Here is a 20,392-nt window from a genome sequence, read left to right on the forward strand (position 1 = left end):
TCTCCACCCCCCCGAGTGCACAAATTTTTGTGCACCGGGCCTCTAGTCCTATATAATAAAAGAGAAACATGCAAATTACCCTTCCCCCAGTTACTCTGAAGCCATGCCCACCAGCCAATACGAGTGACTATGTAAATTATCTGACAAAGATGGCAGTTAATTTGCATACGCAGGTGTCAAGCGCCCCAGGAGGTGATGGCGGCCATGGCCGCAGGCTCCTGGGACTTTCGCTTGCCCTGGGAGGCAAGGCCGTAGCCATGCCCACGGGCTCCCGGGACTTTCATTAACCGTCACTCCGCGACAAAGATGGCGGTGTCCATAGTGGCCGGGGCGGGACGCTGGTGGCATTGCCCTGGCATCAGGAGCCCAGTGTCTGGCCCAGCTGCGTGGAGGGAGGGGAAGGGAGTGGCCTCTGGCTGGAGTCCGTGCTGTAAGAGGGGAGGGGAGGGGCCTGGGGCCAGAGTCCCTGCGAGGAATGCTGGACTCGTGGCGATGTGTTCAGCTTTAGAAGGTTTTTACTAACCATCAGTAAGTAAATAACTTCTAAAGCTGAACATGTGTGCTTGGCCAGGTGAAGAGAGGGGGAAGGCAGGGGCCTCGGGCCAGAGTCTGCGCCCCGGACTTGCTGGGGGAGGGGAGGGCAGGGGCCTTGGGCTGGAGTCAGTGGTGAGGGATGTTGCCACCTTTCAGGCGGGGCTGAGGTTACCGCCCCCCCCCCCCCTTCACGAATTTCGTGCATCGGGCTACTAGTACATAAATAAAAGATGTGATTCATGCCCTTCATGACCTCACTGTTTTACTGGTGAACTAAACAATAGAGAGTCATAAATAAAACAGGATAAAGTGCTGTGACTCTGTGACATAGATTTTGTTTTTCAGATTCACAGCTGTGATTAAGACTCATTTGTTTTTGATCTTTCATTACTCCATTTCTTAGTTTTACATTTGAAAAATCAAAAGTAGTATTTCTCAAACAACTTTGCATCTCCAGAAAGTGCTGTCCTAAACTAAACCTTGGATTCATTATTTTACAATTATCTAGCTCTTTAGAGAGCTTTTTATATATCTTGACACCTGCATTTACCACAGTAGGAAGAGAGGTTGATATTAGGAGGTCAGAGCTTAGAGAGTTTAAATGCTCTGCCTAAGGTTGCCCAGATAGTAGATTGTGGAAATAAGATAACTAGAAATATATTGCTTGATTAATAAACAAATATTTGCTAAATACAACAACTTCATGTTAAATTAACCCACTGAAATCTTTCTTAATGTGATGCTTTAATTACAATTATACTGCTTTTCAAGGTAAAAGTATATCAAGTATATATTTCTTCACGTTAATTTTACTTATTTTGTGTTGGTTTAATGAATTAAAAAGTATTATACTGTAAGAGCATGAGTCTCTATTGAATTTGGATTATTTTCACTCTGGGAGCTACTCAAGGTAGTACTGGCTGGTGGTATAACATTTTCCCAAAATTCTGTTTTAAATCTGTTTTATCTTTTAGTATAACAAAAATTGATACTTTTAATTTTTTGCATCTTATTATTACCAAATAGTACATGTGCATGGTAGCACATTAGAATAGAAGAAGAAAAATACCCAGAGATTACTGCTCATATGAACTCATATATTTCCGCATATCTTTTTTGATTTGCAAACATACACAGACACAAGGATCCCGCCCATTTGTTACAGCTAGATTTCATGCCTAGGTCTTTTATCTAGCATTCTTCTTAAAAAGTCTCTTTTGATAACCTGTTTTTAAACAAGGATGTGCCCCCCGCCCTCACCCTGCCATCACTGACAGAAAATGTTTAATGAATGTTTTTAGTATTTGTAGTATTAATCACTTTAGTTGTTAACAAAACTCAAGGAGAGAGAAATTTCAGTCAAGAATTTGCTGGTGGTAAACTTACAAAGGTTGAAAATTTGCCCTGTGTCTCATTGTTTTTGACATTTGTTAGTCATTGTTTGGGTACAAGTAAATTAAAAGCAATCTTTTTAGTGGAGGTCAAAAGGATGCTGTACACTCCAGTGGTTCCCTATGGAATCAAAGGAAGCTGAGCTCAGTTGACCAAGTGCTATTAGAATGAGACATCCTTAAAAATGTTGGTGATGAAATAAATCAATTTAGTTGGAGACAAAAGATTGAATTTAGTGTTCTTCTTCTACTGGAGAAAGTGCAGAAAAAGAATTAGATCTTCAAACAGCCTGGGTTTTTGGCACGCAAAAATGTAAGTTATTTGATCTGGTGTAGTTTTTGCATACTTTATCCCAAGTGCTTGCTGCCTCTGCGTTTTCCCTTTTGCTCCTCAAATATACACAGTAACTAATCTGACTTAGGTGAGTACTGTTAACAGTCACATCACTAGATCAAATAAGGTCTAAAAAGGAACAGGAAGATGGAAGATATAATTTAATATTCATATCATTAGGAATAGAAAAAAAATACATCATTGGTGAGATTTTCTTTCCTTTAATAACATTTCCGTAAATAGTTCTTTCAAGTTTTGTGTGCTTTAGTAAAATCTGTTTTAGCAAAGTCATTCATTTATAATTTGATTTTTATTTGGGAATGTGCATAACCCCTCTCTCTTCCCATTACTAACCTGTTTAACTCTCAGTAAATTATGGGTTGGAATTATATTTATATTGTGCTACAATCACAAAATTTAGTGTAGTGTTTGCCCTAAAATATTTTATTTTCTCTTTTGTTTTCTTTATTTTTCCTCCCTATAACCTCTTCCACCCCTCTCCCCCAGCAATCACCACACTGTTGTCCGTGTTTTCTCATTTAAAAAATTTTCTAACTTAGCATTTAGACACTAACTCCGCACCACCATGTGTGTGTGTGTGTGTGTGTGTGTGTGTGTTTTAAAGATTACTACCCCTCACAGCTAAGAGTGTGATTGTGTTACAGAAACTATGGGTGATTAATTTTCATCCAAAAATCTTTGAAGGAGTTCCACACCCAAGAGTAATTTTAAGTACAAGATTAGTGACATTTGGGGAGTTTTTCCCCCTTTCGGTTTTAAGGATAAAGTTGATTTATTTAATTTGAGGAGTTTCCTGAGTCTGAGATTGTCTCTACATTTTGAGTATAAAACAATTGTGACACTGTGTTGTTAACATTGACGTTGTTTTATTCATTTATTTATTTTTTATCTTTTTTGAAAATCTGAACTTTAATAAATAAATTCTGACCTGTGGAAAAAAATGTTAGAAAAATTTGCTTTTATTTCTAAGTTACATGCTGTATTTTACCAATGAAGTTGAATTAAAAGGAGTTACCTTTTAATCCATATCCTCTCTAGCCTTGCTCATTTTTCCTTGACAATTCTTAAACATTGAATTTTGCAAAACATGATTTGCAATAACAAAGACTTATGATTTTCAACCTTAGCTGGGCTTTTAGTAATGCTTGGTAGTTAGTTCTGTGTTCCTTTCCCTTATGTTTTCCTTTTATATGCATGCCACACTCTCACCTTTGTCCTTAAGTCAGTATCTTTGTCATTCTCAGAAGGTTATCCTGTCTCCTATTTCAGATGGAAAGGGAGGGGGCTGGAGAGGGATAAGAGGAGAACAGGGTTAAAGGCAGAGAGAGGGAGAGAATTTACCTACTATATTTGCCCTTTTCTCCTCTGCAGGAATCTCAGTCAATATTCATTTTCATCCTGTGTCTATAAATTCTCCCACCTTACTGAGTACTTAGTCATTAAGAACATGTTTACATCTCATCTATCCTAAAAATTATCCTGTTATCAATTTTCTCTCAACTCTGCTCTTTCTAGCAACAACTCCATCTCATTCTTTACATTTATTGCCAATCTTTTGAGTTTACTTACACTGTTTGCCTTTATATCCTTCTATTCAGACCTCAACTATATTCTTTAAAAATTTTTTTAAATTGAATTCATTGGGATGACATTAGTTAATAAAATTATGTAGGTTTTAGGTGCACAGCTCTATAATAGCATCATCTGTATATTGTATTGTGTGTTCACCACCCCAAGTCAAGTCTCCTTTCATTACCATTTATCCCCCTTTCACTTACTTTCTTCCACCTCATCCCACTCCTCTTTTCTTTACCTAATCACCAGACTATTGTCTTTGTCTCTGAGTTTTGTTTTTTCCTAGTCTCTTCATCTTTTACACCCAACTATCATATATATAAAAGCCTAATCGGCCGTTCAGCCGGTAGCTATGATGTGCACTGACCACCAGGGGGCAAGTGCTCAATGCACAGGCATGGAAACATGGAACAGACTGATGAATCTCAGAGGAAAGTGGGGAGGGGGGAGGCTGGGAAGAGATTAACCAATGATCTTATATGCATACTAGAGATCCGGTGCACGGATTTGTGCACTGGTGGGGTCCCTCTGCCTGGCCTGCCGGGATCGGGCCGAAACCAGCAGTCTGACATCTCCCAAGGAGTCCTGGATTGCGAGAGGGTGCAGGTCAGGCTGAGGGACCCCATGCGCCGGGCCTCTACTATTCTTATAAATACCAGTCTGTTAAAATTGTGAAGTATTTGATTTCTTTGTAAGATTATACATTGATTTCTTATTCCTTTAGTAGATAAAAAAAGTTTTGATCAAGAATTTACAAGTAGTTTAAACAGTCAAACAGTATGCTGCAAAGCTAGTAGAAAAAGAGTACCCTTCTTCACGCCTTCCAGTGCCTGATCTCCACAATCCAGAGGCAGCCACTTGCAACCCCTTTTATCATTTCTTCTGTTACTGACTTTCTTATATCCAGATTAACATGTTACACTGACTTTTGTATACATACATCAATTTCCTTACAGTTTCCTCCAATTTTCCATCTCCTGGATTTCTTAAAATTTTAAATTTTCTTTTTTTTTGTTCATATACTAATTCTTTAAAATTGATGTTTAGTAGAGCATTCTTTGAATTTTATTTTCAATTATTAAAGGATGGTAATGCATTTCTCTTATGCCAGATGAAAAAATAATAGCACATATTGAACAGAGGAACTTACATCCTCTCTTTTCCAACAAAATTCTCATGCAATCTTTTCCTTTCAGCCTCATTGGTATCTTACTCATCTTTGAACATGCCAAGCATGATTCTACCTACTGGCCTCTGAACTTGCCCCTTCTGAATGGAACAGCCCTGTTATGGACTGAATATTTGTGTTCCCCTCAAATTCATTTGGAAACCTTACCTCCCAATGTGATGCTATCAGGAGTGGGGCCTTTGGGAGGGGATTAGGGTTAGGTGAGGTCATAAGGGCTTTGCCCTCATGAATGGGGTTTAGCACCCCTGGAAAAGTACAGAGAGAGCCTGCTTCTGTTTGCTCCCGGCCATGTGAGGATGCAACAAGAAGGTAGCCACCTGGCAGCCGGGAAGCATGTCCTTTCCAGACCTTGAATCATGAAGCTTATCCCTTATATTTTTTCTAAGAGTTTTGTAGTTTTAGCTGTTACATTTAGTTTTTTTCATCCCTTTTGAATTAATTTTTGCATATGGTATAAGGTAGGGGTTCAGTCTCAATCTTTTGCATGTGGATATCTAGTTTTCCCAGCAGCATTTGTTAAAAAGACTGCCCTTTCCCCGTTTGAATGGTCTTGATACCCTTTATTGAATATTATAAGACCATATATATATAAGGGTTTATTTTGGGGCTCTATTCTATATCATTGTCCTATATTTCTGTCTTATGACAATATCACACTACTGTTTGATTACTAAAGCTGAATGTAGTAAGTTTTGAAATTAGGAAGTGTGACTTCTCCAAATTTGTTCCTCCTTTTCAAAATTGTTTTTGCTATTTAGGTTCCTTATAAAATTTAGGATGGATTCTTGTATTTCTGCAAAAAACACAAAAGAGGAATCACACTGAATCTTTATATCACTTTGGGTAGTATTGACATCTTAGTGATATTAAATCTTCTAATTTGTGAACATAGGATGCTTTGCCGTTTGTTTATGTGTTCTTTAATCTTTTTCAGCAGTGTTTTGTAGTTTTCAGTGAACAAGTCTTGCTTTTTTAGTTAAGTTTATTCCAAAGGTATTTTTTTATGCTATTGTAAATAGAATTCTTAATTTCCTTTTAGGGTTATTCATTATTAGTGTATAGAAACCAATAAGTCTTTTTTTGTTATTTAATATATTACATTACTGAATTACTTCATCTTTTGTCAGTATTTCACTGGCAGTCAAGTGATTTTAACTAAACTCAAATGGAAACAAAATCAGAACAAACAATTTCTTATTTGAGTGTAAGTATTAAATTTTTATTTTATTAAAACAATTTAAAAAATATTTTAATTGATTTTAGAGAGGAAGGGAGAGGGAGAGAGTGACAAAAACATTAATAATGAGAGAGAATCATTGTTTGGGCTGCCTCCTGCATGCCCCCCCCACTGGATATGGAGCTTGAGACCTGGGCATGTACCCTATCAGGGAATTGAACTGTGATGTTCTGGTTCATAAGTCGACACTCAAACACTGAGTCACGCCAACTAGGCTAAATTTTTATTTAATCTTTGTTAATCAAACTAAGGTTTAAGCTTATCTAAGTGTACTAATTTGGACTATAGATCTGGAAAAATACTAGCAAATCGAAATTACCTTAAAAAAATTTAGTTTGGGCTCCTGATGTCATTAAAAGCTTCTAGAAATGATATTTCGGGAGTATAAGTTAGAGCTTGTAGCCTTTACTGTGCCTTATTGATGTTTCTCTAGAACAGCGGTTCTCAACCTGTGGGTCGAGACCCCTTTGGGGGTCGAATGACCCTTTCACAGGGGTCGCCTAAGACCATCAGAAAGCACATATATAATTACATATTGTTTTTGTGATTAATCACTATGCTTTAATTATGTTCAATTTGTAACAATGAAAGTACATCCTGCATATCAGATATTTACATTACGATTCATAACAGTAGCAAAATTACAGTTATGAAGTAGCAACGAAAATAATTTTATGGTTGGGGGTCACCACAACATGAGGAACTGTATTAAAGGGTCTCGGCTTTAGGAAGGTTGAAAACCACTGCTCTAGAAGTTACTGGAAATGTCTTGTACAATTTGGAGGTAAGATATACAGTTGAATCATTCTAGATTTTTTTTTTTTACAGGCCACAGAAACATTATTTAGAATGGGCGTAGCAAGAGGAACCATCACAACGTTAAGAAATGGAGAAGTAAGATGATAATTTTGATATAATTATTACTTCTTACAGATATATACATATTTTTAAAAATATGGTTTTATTGATTTCAGAGAGAGAGAAAGGGAGAGGGAGAGATAAATAGAAATATCAATGATGAGAGAGAATCATCGATTGGCTGCCTTCTGCATGCCTCCTGCATCTCAGGCCCTGACCAGGAATGAAACTGCGACCTCCTGGTTCATGGCTCAACCACTGACCCACACTGGCCGGTCTAAGTATTAGTACTTAATTCATAGAATGACATTTAAAAATGTGAATTTTATGATGCTTTATGTAACAAATTGAGAAAAACCTGTTGTATATCTGACCTAATAATCTATTTTAAATAATTCAGTCATATTGGAACCTGATCTTGGGCTGAAAATGAATTGCTGAGCCTTTTAATTTTTACTTACCAATTGTTTTTATGCTTAAAAGAAAATGATATTTTGTTTAATAACAACTTCTGGAAATATATATTTTTTAATGAAAATAAGCCCATACTCTCCCCCTTTTATTTTTCCTGTTTTATGCTCTATAGATCTGATACTTCTTTTTAGGATAAAATTATTTGAAATGCTGATATTTATTACAGATAAAGAGAGATAGAAGGAGAGGGATGGGGAGAAGAAGAGGAAAAGGAGGGGAGAGAGAGAAATGGAATTTAGTCTGCTCTTTTTTATAGTAGAGACTCAAGATACAGATTTTAAATTTTGACTTTTGTGTTTCTACCAATTCTTAAAAAAAATTCTACCACCTGAAATAAATTTTTATTGAAAACTATTACTAGCCTAATTATCACTGTACTTTATAAAATGTATTCGTCAATATATCTGCTTGCTAGGTGAAAATGTACAATCATTTGGAAATCATTGACTCTTAAATGGCAAATCCCTTTGGTATTAATTTGTAACATATTTTTTGTATGAAAAAGACAAGTGACCCCTTTGTATTCTCAGCAAACCGTAGTATGTGGTGCCAGTTTAAGAAAACATTCTCATTAATGAAGTCAGATATATTTCTCTGCCTAGAATGCGTCAAAATGAATATCAGATTTTAGTAATTACTATGTATTTTCTCATGGGGGGAATGAACTTTTGAACTTTATCTTCTGTAATAAGAAGTTTGGGAAAATGTATGCAAGGCGGTTTTATAAGAAATCTTCTGAGCACACCAACACATAGTGCATATGTACCTATTTGGGGAAGTAGTTAAAGCAGTGTATTTTGATCCATTTCTCCCCCAGATTGCTACAGGTGACTAACCTGGTTAACAAGTATTAATGTTGGACAAAGTGTTTTTTAAATTGTTTTTTTTTAAAGAATAGTTTATTGCCCTGGCTGGTTTGGCTCACTGGATAGAGCGTCGGCCTGGGGACTGAAGGGTCCCAGGTTCAATTCCGGTCAAGGGCATGTACCTTGGTTGCGGGCACATCTCCAGTAGGGTGTGTGCAGGAGGCAGCTGATCGATGCTTCTCTCTCATCGATGTTTCTAACTCTCTATCCCTCTCCCTTCCTCTCTGTAAAAAATCAATAAAATATTCTTAAAAAAATAATAGTTTATTGATTTTTAGAGGGAGAAGAAGGGAGACCTGGTTAACAAGTATTAATGTTGGACAAAGTGTTTTTTAAATTGTTTTTTTTTAAAGAATAGTTTATTGCCCTGGCTGGTTTGGCTCACTGGATAGATTGTCGGCCTGGGGACTGAAGGGTCCCAGGTTCAATTCCGGTCAAGGGCATGTACCTTGGTTGCGGGCACATCTCCAGTAGGGTGTGTGCAGGAGGCAGCTGATCGATGCTTCTCTCTCATCGATGTTTCTAACTCTCTATCCCTCTCCCTTCCTCTCTGTAAAAAATCAATAAAATATTCTTAAAAAAATAATAGTTTATTGATTTTTAGAGGGAGAAGAAGGGAGAGAAGCATCCATGTGAGAGCACAACGTTGAATGGCTGTCTCCTGTAACCCCCTCCCCCGCCCCAGGATGGAGCCCCCAACCTGGGCATGTGCCCTGACTGGGAATTGAACCTGCAGTCTTTTGGTGCACGGGATGACACCCAACCAACTGAGCCACACCGGCCAGAGCAATGTTGGACAAAGTTTCTAACAAAATTGAAACTGGAAGAAGTACATTTTCCCCCTTACATTTTAAGATCCCTAAAGATGGACTGTGTCTTCCCGCCAGTGGCACCCATAGTCACCATTCACTATTATTAACCTCTCTTAAATTGTGAGATTTCTTATAAGACTCTGATATTTTAGAGTTGATAATGTATGGTACTATTTTGTAGTTTAAAAAAATAGAGAGTGAGATATAGTAAATATCCAGTAAATGGTAGGTAGGATAGGCCACTAATTAGTTTTAATTATTTGGCTTTTAGAAGTAGAGTATTAAAACAAAGCAAATATGTTATTGTATATGTGTATGTATATGGGTGGCATATACATATTGGAGACGATGGTGGGCCGAGTGCTATATAATATGGTTCCTGTCTTTAGAGTAACTTCGCTTTCTGCTGGAGGAGACAGTTGTATCATACCGGAAAAAAAAAAATCTGGAAAGAATGGAAATGCTTAGTTTAGGTGGAGTCTGGAAGTACCTGGAGTGCAGATTCCACTTGGAATGTGCTAAATTTTAGTGTGAAGGCAATAACAGAGATATCATTTGGGAGTATGAGATAAACTAAAAGGTTAACAATATAAGGGATTATTTAAAACAGAAGTGGAAATCACCATATTTATCATAATGGAAAATTTTTGATATGTTAAGGGAGGAGAGTGGCAAAGAGTTTACTTATCCTAGGGGGTTTAAAAGATTGTTCTAGCCCATTACTACAAAATTATTTGTTAAATGGGGATTAATAAGTAATCCTATGACAATTATGTCAGGTAGGAGGAATAAAGACTGGTATATCTACATTACAGAAAGACCAGTTTTTGAGTAAATTTGTTATCTGGATGCGTGATGACACTGAGCTCTGCTAGCTTACCCTTCGCTGCAATCTGTCACTACGTCTACATTTTGTCTACCTAATTGGACATTTCTGCTTGGACATTTTAAGATGTTGAAACCAGAAAACATAGCTCCTCTCTCTGAAAGTAAGAAGGTGTTTTTGAAAGAGTCTGAAACATACTTTATAAATTATAATGAATCATTGGAGGGTTTAAGCAAAAAAGTGATATCTTTTAAAATCTTCATCACAACTCTGCAAGGGAATAATTATTATGCCCATTTTATAGATAAAATGAGGCTCAGAGAAGTTAAACATTTTACCTGTGGTCAAACAGCCAGGAAATGGAAGAGCTGGGAATTGAACCCCAATATGACTCCAAGAAGAAGTGATATCTTTTAAAATCTTCACAACTCTGCAAGGGAATAATTATTATGCCCATTTTATAGATAAACTGAGGCTCAGAGAAGTTAAACATTCTACCTGTGATCAAACAGCCAGGAAATGGGAGAGCTGGGAATTGAACCTCAATATGACTCCAAAGCCTATACGTCCCACTATACAGTACAATCTCCCTCAATGTAATTTACTTACTTGACTAAAGTTTTCTAATCATTCAGTTGTCCTATAGTTTGACAATTGAAAATAACATAGTAGCTAAGACTCCAAGATTATGTAATCAGCCAGATTTTTAATGCATTCTCATTATCACTATTATTTTTTCATATATGTAATATAGGACACAAAAATGAATAGAAAAAATGCTGACCCTTTCACAATTCTGTTTGTGACTAAATGCCTAGCCATGTTGATATGCACTTTGCACAATCCTGTATAAGAGCTAGCTGAATTTTTGTATCTTGATTCAGTTACATAAGCTAGAAAGCAGATAATTTTCTGGGTAGAAAATTTTAAAATGGTGTTTCTTAATTTTGGGGCGGCAGCTGAACCAAAACCTGGGCACATGCCCTGGACAAGAATTGAACCAGCAACCTTTTGGTGCCTGGGACACGCTCAACCAATTGAGCCACAATGGCCAGGGCCATACATTTATGTTTTTAAATAGCATATATTTTTTCTTAGTTTTTTTATTTATTTTTTTATTCTTTTACTATTTCTCTTTTAATATCACCCTAGAAAATATGTGTGTTTAACAGGTAAAGTGTTAGTATTTAAAATAGTGAAGTCTCTGAGGCCTTGTGGCTAGTAAAATGCCAGTAGCTAGTGGCTTGTAAAATCTAATCAAATGAGCAGATATTTACTGAGAGCATCTTAAAGCAGATGTGACACATGGCACTGGAATCAGATCTAGTTCCCTTTTCTTTCTTCCCTAAATATTAATTGAGTGCCAGGCACTATTGTAGGTGCTGGTTTTTAAATGTAAATAAAACGAAAATGGTTTCTACTCTTAGGAAGCTTTACAGTCTAGTGGCTGAGCCCATAACCTGCCACTTGAACTTTGCCAGTCAGTGTTGTCTTCTGTAAATGGGATAAAAGCATCCACTTCATGCATTACTCTGTGAGAAACAAGTTAGACACTATGTATAAAGCAACTAGCACAATATCTGACGCAAAGCAAGTATTTTAGAGTTTAACCTGTACTAAATGATAACTATTTTTTATGTAATTAAACATGATGGAGTGTTTCTTTTTATATTAGAGTGAGTACATGGAGAGCTTGGGAGTGTGTTTATTTAGAACAGTGTGTGAACTGACACTTGGAAAGTAATAGACAGACTTAAGATATTATGGGGGTCAATAGCTGCGTTAATAGCAGTGTTATTGGTACTTTTGAATGAACATTTCTTTCCTATGGGACTCAAGATATTCACATCAGCGTATATTGCCAGTGCCCTCTGCTGTCTCGTGCCAATAGCTCAGTAACAGAGAGAGTATATGGTCAGTTACAGACTCGTGCAGGATTTTGTTTCTACATATAGAATAAACATAGTAGGGAGAAGTGCATTGTTACAGGAAAACTAACATGTGCAAACAAATTAGAATGCTATTTAAAAGACAAGGTGAAGTCATTGCTTAATGAAAATTTAGTTCTCCTGATAATTGTAAGATTTAGTTGGGCAAAAGTCCTACTGAGAATGGTTAAGACACTGACTGACAGTTCAGAAATGCAGACTAAGGCTCAGCTGATCCTGTCAAGAAAAATGGGATTATCTCTTCTGCAATACTCTGCTTTATGTATTGTATTATAACGGAAGAAAATATTAAGATACTTTACACATGTAAGTTGCCATTGAAAGATACTCTTGATTAGCTTTCTCCCGTATCTCCATATCATCTAAAGGAAAAGAAAAAAATAATTCTCACCACTCTGGATGGTTCCCAAATAACTCACATCTATTGTTATTTTCTTCTGTGAGTGATTTCCAAATTATATCTTTATTAATAAACTATACAAATAATCTATCAGAATTTAGCCCAGAAAAGTTATTATGATTTTTCTTCAAGCAGAAGATAGAATATAGCTTTAAAAAAATGATATACTTATGAAAAATGGACCATATCTAGAGAAGGAGAAAAGAAATAATATGGGAAAGTATCTAGACAGAAAAATTAAGGCCTAGAGAATTTTTATAACAAGCAAGGTATAGACAAGGAAGTTGCAAACCTGTTTCTAATGAAGTGGGAAGTTATCACTGAGATAACTGGTGCTGCTGGTCATTATTTCAGGATGATGAAACATTAACTGAGGCTTCAAAGAAGTTGTGGAATTGTTTCCTTGCTCATTTATAAAAAGTTGTTTTCTTTAATAGCCATCAATCTGGATGGTATAGATATTGAACTGCCAGACACAGAAGACTGGTATAAGTAACATCTTCAGTTCTCCAATTCTATGAGTCAAAACAACATGTTACATTTTGGCAGGTGCTTAGAAAATTTAGAGTCCGTGCCAGAATTGCATTATAAAACATTGAGCTTCAGAACTTGTATTTTATTCTTGCTGAAATAGCTTATCTTTGTCACTAAATCTGCTTTAAATGGCTCATCATGTTATATACTATGGGATTTCATACTCCTGGTGAACAAACTGAGTTTATTTGGAAAATTCTGGTGAAGATAAAGAAGGCCAAGGGCCAAAGTGAAGTTTTAAAAATATCAGATCACAATGTTTAAGCTTGGTGGTCTTGTCTGTACCAACTTTGTACCTTTCTGTACGAGATAATTATCTTTTGAAATGCCCTTATTTTCTTCACAATAGTAACTCTTTTGATTTAAATACAAAAATAAATGTGCCACAATTTTGCCCTTAAACAAAATAAACAATATCTGGACAATATCTGGCTAACTATGGAACACTTAGGTTTTATTTTTCAAAAATTGGAAGGGTTCTTAAGATAACATCAATTTGTTTTGATCCTAATAAGAAGAGCTTTAGGCCAGGAAAGCAATTATTTCCACATGGGTAAGGCCAGTCCCAACTACTTCCTGTCCACCAACTGCTCACTGAACTTAAACTTGTTTCCCTTGGTTTATATAGTTGGATGTGGTTGAATGCATTAGGAAATGCAGGCTCTACTTAAAATAAAGTCTTCTGAGATATAGAAAACATTTCTTTGTATAAAGGATTTTTGTGTATAATGTTCAACAGCAAGTAATTTAAACTTTTTGAATTACCAAGGGAATTTAATTTCATACACATACATATGTATAATTATTACCATTTTGTTTATACATCGTTTCTCTTTGTTGACTCTTGACTGCATTCTTAATAGGTGAGTTTGCTATGTAGAGACAAGTATTGCTTGTGGTGGTTGAGTAGGGACATGACAGATCAGAAATGAAAGAATTTGTATTAAGTGATGTGGTTGATTATTCCAGTGATGAGCCTAATTCTAAAGCTGTCACCATGAATCACTCCATTAGCATAGCAGACACTCCTGTCACTAAGGAAATTTTAAGGATTTTTGAAGCTGTGTACCAGGAACTGGGAACAAAGACCAGATCTATTCCTTATTATAGCATAATCTATAGATTTGCCTTCCCTGAAAACTTTATATACAGGTGTCCCCCAAAAATGTATACACACTTCAACAGCTGATAGCTCAGTTTTGAAAATGAAATGTATTTAAATAAACACTGCCTTTATAAATATTTAAAGTGTATGTATAGATTTTTTGGGTGACTCTGTATACTCTTTTGTTTCTGACTTCTGTCACTTAGCATGTTCTTAAGGTTCATCCATATCAGTTTTCCTTTTCATGACTGAATGGTATTCTATTGTATGGATAATATTTTGTTTATCTAGTTAATGAACATTTGGATTGTCTCTAGTTTTTGTCTATTATGTATACTTCTGTGAGCATTTGCATAGAAGTCATTGTGTTGACATATGTTTAAATGTCTGTTCTGTTGCTACTTCAGAATAGAATTGCGAGGTCATACGAATAAATTTTTAAGAAAAGTGGCAGTACCATTTTACATTTACAATGTCAAAGGATAAGGGGTCCTGTTGTCAGATTTTTGTCAACATTTGGCATTATCAGTCTTTTTTATTATAGCCATTCTAGAAACATGTAGTGGTATCTAACTTATAGTGGTTGTAATTTGTACTTCCCTAATGATTTTGGACATCTTTTTATGTGTTTTATTAGTCATTATTTTTATGTGTTTTATTAGTCATTATTTTTGATTATTTCTGTCTGCACAATGGATCCAGACAGAAAAAGCTCTAAGAAGAAACCCCGTGTTCCTCTGTGTATGGCTAGAGAACTGGAAAGGAAGGCCCATCATGAAGGAGACTGTGCAGAAAAATACCATTTTCTTTTTATGTTCTGTATTTTGATTTCATTCTTCTGGTGGGACTGCAGGTGGCCCCAGTCATGGGGTTGTCCTCCAGCTGTGGCAGTGGCAGCTATGCAGCCATTTAATACTGAATGATAATCTGTCCCTTTGACCAAAGAGACTGAAAAAGGGGCTCCTGTAGTCCAAGAAGTGTGGGGAGACTATCTGTTAGATTTTCCTCCTTTCCCCTCATCACTTCACCCCTGAGGCAGATGTAATTACAGGAAATGTGCGATGATGGGAGTCAAAAAACCAGTGTAGGCAGAGGATCAAGAAAAGGGGCCTGGGAGACAGACTGTGGGAAAAGTCATAGAGAGGCAGGAGGTAGAGAAAAAGATGACCCAAGTCTGTGTGTGAAGTCTGAAATCACCCCTGTGCTGAGCATGTGTGGAACTCCTTTGTGGAACCATAATAGAGGCTTTGAGTAACTACAGTGTAGACCACTGCCCTTAGGTGGCACAAATGGGGATATACTGAATGGCACTGAAAAGACCTGAAAAATGGAAAATGATATTGAAACCACAGCCCATAGAAGGTGGGTCAGGACTTGTGTTTGGAACCTAACAGGGTTGGTTGCCTACAACAACAACAAAAATAGCAACAAAAATGACAACAAATCAATTTTCCAGAGGACCAAAAGTCTTTAACATGACCAAGAGTGTCATAATACTAGTCCCTAGGGTACAATCTAAAAATATTTGACATACCAAGAACCAGGGAAATTATAACTAATTGTAGGAAAAACATCAGTCAACAGATGCCAAACCTGAGATGATCTCAATTTTAGAGTTATAATAAAAAGTGCAAACCCTCTGACACGAATGGGGATATTGAAGTTTCAGCAAAGAAAAGAAACCATAAAAAGAACCAAATTCAAATTTTTGGACGGAAAATTAAAACAAAAAATATTATTATTAAATGCTAAAGCAACTAAGAATTTACTAGATGACTTCAGTAGCAGAGTGGAGAAGGCAGAGAAAAGAAAAGTGAAGTTGAAGAAAGCCCAGTAGTAATTGTGAGTAAAAGACTGAAAAGCAAAGATTAAGAACCTAAATGACAATAGCAAAGGTCTAACATTTGTGTTATAAGTGTTTTAGAAGAGAAGAAAGAAGTTTGTGCAGAAAAAAAATTTGAAGAAGTAATGTCTGAAAACATCCAAATTTGGTGAAAGACATACATTTACCCATTCACAAAGCTTAGTGAACTTCCCTCCCACAAGGCTGCATATTGTATCAATTCCATCTATTTGACATTCTACAAAAACCAAAACTATAGAGATGGGAGATCAGATTAGTAGTTGGCAGAGACTGGAGGGGTTGATTCAGAAGGACAAAATGAGGGAATGCTTTTGGTCATGGAACTATTCTGTATCAAAGTACTGAATACAGTACCCAACTCTATGAATTTTTTAAAACCCATAGAACTATATACCTTAAAGAGTAACTTTTATTGTATGTAAATTATAAGACAAAAACATAATGGTTAAAACAAAAAACCCATGTATATTGAAAGACAATACTGCTCAGATCATTTTCATTCTTTTTTTTTTTTTTTTAATCCTCACTTGGGGATATTTTTCCATTGATTTTTAGAGAGAGTGGAAGGAGGGGGGAGACACACAGAGAGAGAAACATTGAAGGGGGAGACACACAGAGAGAGAAACATTGATGTGAGAGAGACACATTGATTGGTTGCTTCCCTCATGTGCCCCAACTGGGGCCAGGGATTGAGCCTGAAACCAAAGTACCTGCCCTTGATGGGAACCTGTGACCCTTCAGTCCACAGGCCGATGCTCTAACCACTGAGCAACCGCCCAGGGTGGTCATTCTCATTCTTATAATTTTCCTTGGACTGTTGAAAATTAAGGAGGCTAGTTCTATAGATAATTTTTTCCTTAGGCTTCTTTCAGGATTTTTACTTTCTTTAAAAAAATTTTTTTCCCTCTGGTTTGAAAATGAGATGCCTGGGTATGGTTTATTTGGTATTTATCCTGTGTAGTGTTCTGTGAGCTTGCTGAAACTATTTGGTGTCTGACATTAATTTGGGGGAAATTCTCATTCTTTCAAATATTTCTTCCCTTTCTTCTTCTTCTGGTATTGCCCTTACACGTATGTTACACCTTTTGTAGTTGTTCATAGTCCGTGGATATTCTGTTTTTTTCCATCTTTGTTCTCTTTGCTTTTCAGTTTTGGAGGTTTCTATTTGATGTATCCTCAGGATCAGAGATTCTTTCCTCAGCCATGTCATCTACTACTAAGCCCATCAAAGGCATTCTTCGTTTCTGTTGCAGTGTTTTTTATCCCTAGCATTTCTTGTTGGTTATTTCTTAGGATTTTCATCTCTCTGCTTACATTGCCCATCTGTTTTTGCATGTTGTTGACTTTGTCCATTAGAGTCCTTAGCATATTAACCATAGTTGTTTTAAATTCCTGGTGTGATAATTGCAACACCTGTGCCATATCTGGTTTTGATGCCTGCTTTTGTCTCTTCACACTGTGTTTTTTTGTTTGTTTTTTTTTTGCCTTTTAGGATGTTTTGTAATTTTTTTTTGATAGCTGGACATGGTGTTCTGGGTAAAAGGAGCTGCTGTAAATAGGACTAGTAATATGGCAGTGAGGCGTGGAGGGAGGAGAAGCATTCCATAGTCCCCTAAATCTCAGTCCTATAGGGAGCCTGTGCCTCTGGACTGTGAACTTCACAGGTGTTTCTCAGGTGAGACAGGATGGTTCAAGTGGGCTGGAGCTGGGTATTCCCCCTCCTCCAGGGCAGTTAGGCCCTGATGATACCCTAGCAGGTTAGGCTCTAGTTAACTAGTTTCTTTTGAGGGTAGACATTTTCCCCCTGCTTGGAAGCACCAGGGGATTTTCTCTGAAATGTATTGTGAGAACCTAGTCAAGTTCTTGGAGGTAAAACTCACAAAAGTGTGAGGTCCCCTTTTGACTGCTTCCCCTGGAGTTCTTAACTCTCAGACTTGTCCGTATGAGCCAGCAGCAGTTCATTCAATGATCGTTGAGGTTTTCCTACCCAGGCCCTGGTTTCCTGCCTAGGTGAGCCAGGACTCCCTGTGGCCTCAGTCAGGGGCAGAGGTTCCGTTCGTCCTGCTTCCTCACCTCTCTTACAGATCCAAGAAGAGTTGTTGGTTTATTTAGTTCATTCAGCTTTGTACTTGTTCGGGTGGAGTGGCACGTGAAACTGGAAATCCCCCAGATTTTATTCTTTTAGGAGAATTGAATCCTTGCTCTCAATATTTCTGTATGATGTCGAAGTCTTTAGTTTGTTTTACGTGAAGATGCCAATTTCTATTTTATTTTAAAGATAGGATTGGTATCGTGGACTGTATTTGAAATGGGAGTAATAAGCCTTGGGGTCCTTATTAAAGCCCAAGAAATAACTGGAAAAGCATTTGCCAACAATAAAGTTTCAGAACAGAATTTCGAATATGTAATGCTATTTAGCAGTGTTAGAATGAAGTCTTTGTTTATTTTTCCATGCAAACTTTGTAAATTTACAAGCCCAAATGAAACATATATATGTTCTGTGTTTCCTGTTAACAGTAGGCATATACAATGTACATTTTGTGATTTGCATGTTATTTCTTTTTTAAAAAAAATTAACATTCAAATTAGGAGGAGGAATAGAAACCAAAGTACTTTCTTACATGTGTGTTTAAATTAAAGCTACGGTTTCTTGTTCATTGCTCAGACCTTGTGATAGTAGATAATAGAGGGTTGTGTTTTATGAAAATGAAACAAGGCAGATTAGGAGGAAAAATACAGACTCAAATAGATTTTATAGCTCTGACAGTTATTTTAAAGTGTTGTTTATCCTGTTCTTTAAAAAAAAGGGGGGTGGGGTTTGCTGTCCGAAGAGCCATCTTTAGCTTTGGTTTGATGGGTTTTGTCTAGGCTACTTTGGCGTTACAGTTAGTTTTTTTTTTAAGTACATCAAATTTGCCAAACGTGGTAAGAACTAGTTGCTTCCAAAGAATTACGGTAAAACCATATGAAGGAGTTTTCCATTTTCTTGTGCTACCTGGGCTGTGCAACAGTGTTGGGAGGCAAAAACCCGGACATGCATCCTAGATCACCTCTTCTGTCGCCAAAGAGAAAGGATCAAGATGTTCGCTTACCTCACAGATTGCTAAAAAGCAGATGGTAATAGCTAGCTGTACTGTGCCAAAGATAATGAAAGGTTCAAAAGCCAGTCAATATTTGTTGAAAACAAACTGTGTGCCCTTTCCCATTTCTTCCACTTTTCATGTTCGAATCCTGCCTCTTCCTCATGTGAGTTCCATCTCAGTCCTTACCTCCTCTTCCCTCTCCCCAGCTGGAAGTCATTCCTGCATTTACGTTTGTTACTTAGTCTCTTGCCTTATATCTCCTGCTAGATTTTAAGCTCTCCAAGGACAACTTTTGTGTCTGATTTTCCTTTGCATTGTGGATAGCACTTTGCACATAATCCCAACTTATATTTGGTGAGTCAATGGAAGACAAATTGACAATAAGTTAAGAGGAAAAATCTAAAAATGAAAGTTCTCTCCTGCATGTATGTTTGTTTAAGTTGCAGTTTCTTGTTCACTGCTTAGTGACAGCGGGTGGAAAGTTGTTCAGTACAGGAATACTTTAGAGCAGTGGTTCTCAACCTTCCTAATGCCGTGAACCTTTAATACAGTTCCTCATGTTGTGGTGACCCCCAACCATAAAATTATTTTCGTTGCTACTTCATAACTGTAATTTTGCTACTGTTATGAATCGTAATGTAAATATCTGATATGCAGGATGAACTTCCATTGTTACAAATTGAACATAATTAAAGCATAGTGATTAATCACAAAAACAATATGTAATTATATATGTGTTTTCTGATGGTCTTAGGCGACCCCTGTGAAAGGGTCGTTTGACCCCCAAAGGGGTCATGACCCACAGGTTGAGAACCGCTGCTTTAGAGATATGTGAGTTTGGTTCCAAAAGGCTGCAATAAAGCAAATCATAATCTTTTTATTGGCTTAGGGTTCAATTTGTAAAAAATGTAACATATTTAAAGTCCAGTAAAGTGAAGGTATGCCCGTGTAGCCTGTAATAATTACATATACCTGTATGATAAAATGGTTAAAATGGTAGCACCTTAATCAGGGTGCTGTGAATAGTAGGTGGTGAAAAATATGTGTTGGTGGGCAGGAATTTGTATCTCCTTAAATCTCCAACATCTAGCCTATTGCTTTTCTATTTCTGTGGTGTTTGATTATTAAAACAATTGATTTTAACGTTAATGTGACAGGAATATCCAAAGGTACTTTGCATAACTTACTACTTATTAATTATTTAATTTAATGAATATTAGATATGATTTAGGAAATATGTTTTGTTTAGAATATTATGTTTTTATTTATTTATTTATTTATTTTTATCATGTTTTTTTTTAAATATATTTTATTGATTTTTTACAGAGAGGAAGGGAGAG

General features: G+C 36.6%; 1 protein-coding gene across 1 annotated transcript in view; it reads left to right on the forward strand.

Moving 5' to 3' along the window:
- TMEM135 (transmembrane protein 135) overlaps positions 1-20,392 on the forward strand; it is a 219,920-nt gene that overhangs the window by 74,101 nt on the left and 125,427 nt on the right. The window contains exon 5 of the mRNA XM_005875638.2: positions 7,110-7,175. Coding sequence (XP_005875700.1) covers positions 7,110-7,175 — 66 coding nt within the window. The remainder of the gene's footprint in view (positions 1-7,109; positions 7,176-20,392) is intronic.

The sequence above is a fragment of the Myotis brandtii genome, unplaced genomic scaffold (genome assembly GCF_000412655.1).
Source record: "Myotis brandtii unplaced genomic scaffold, ASM41265v1 scaffold468, whole genome shotgun sequence".
NCBI classification, from domain to species: domain Eukaryota; kingdom Metazoa; phylum Chordata; class Mammalia; order Chiroptera; family Vespertilionidae; genus Myotis; species Myotis brandtii.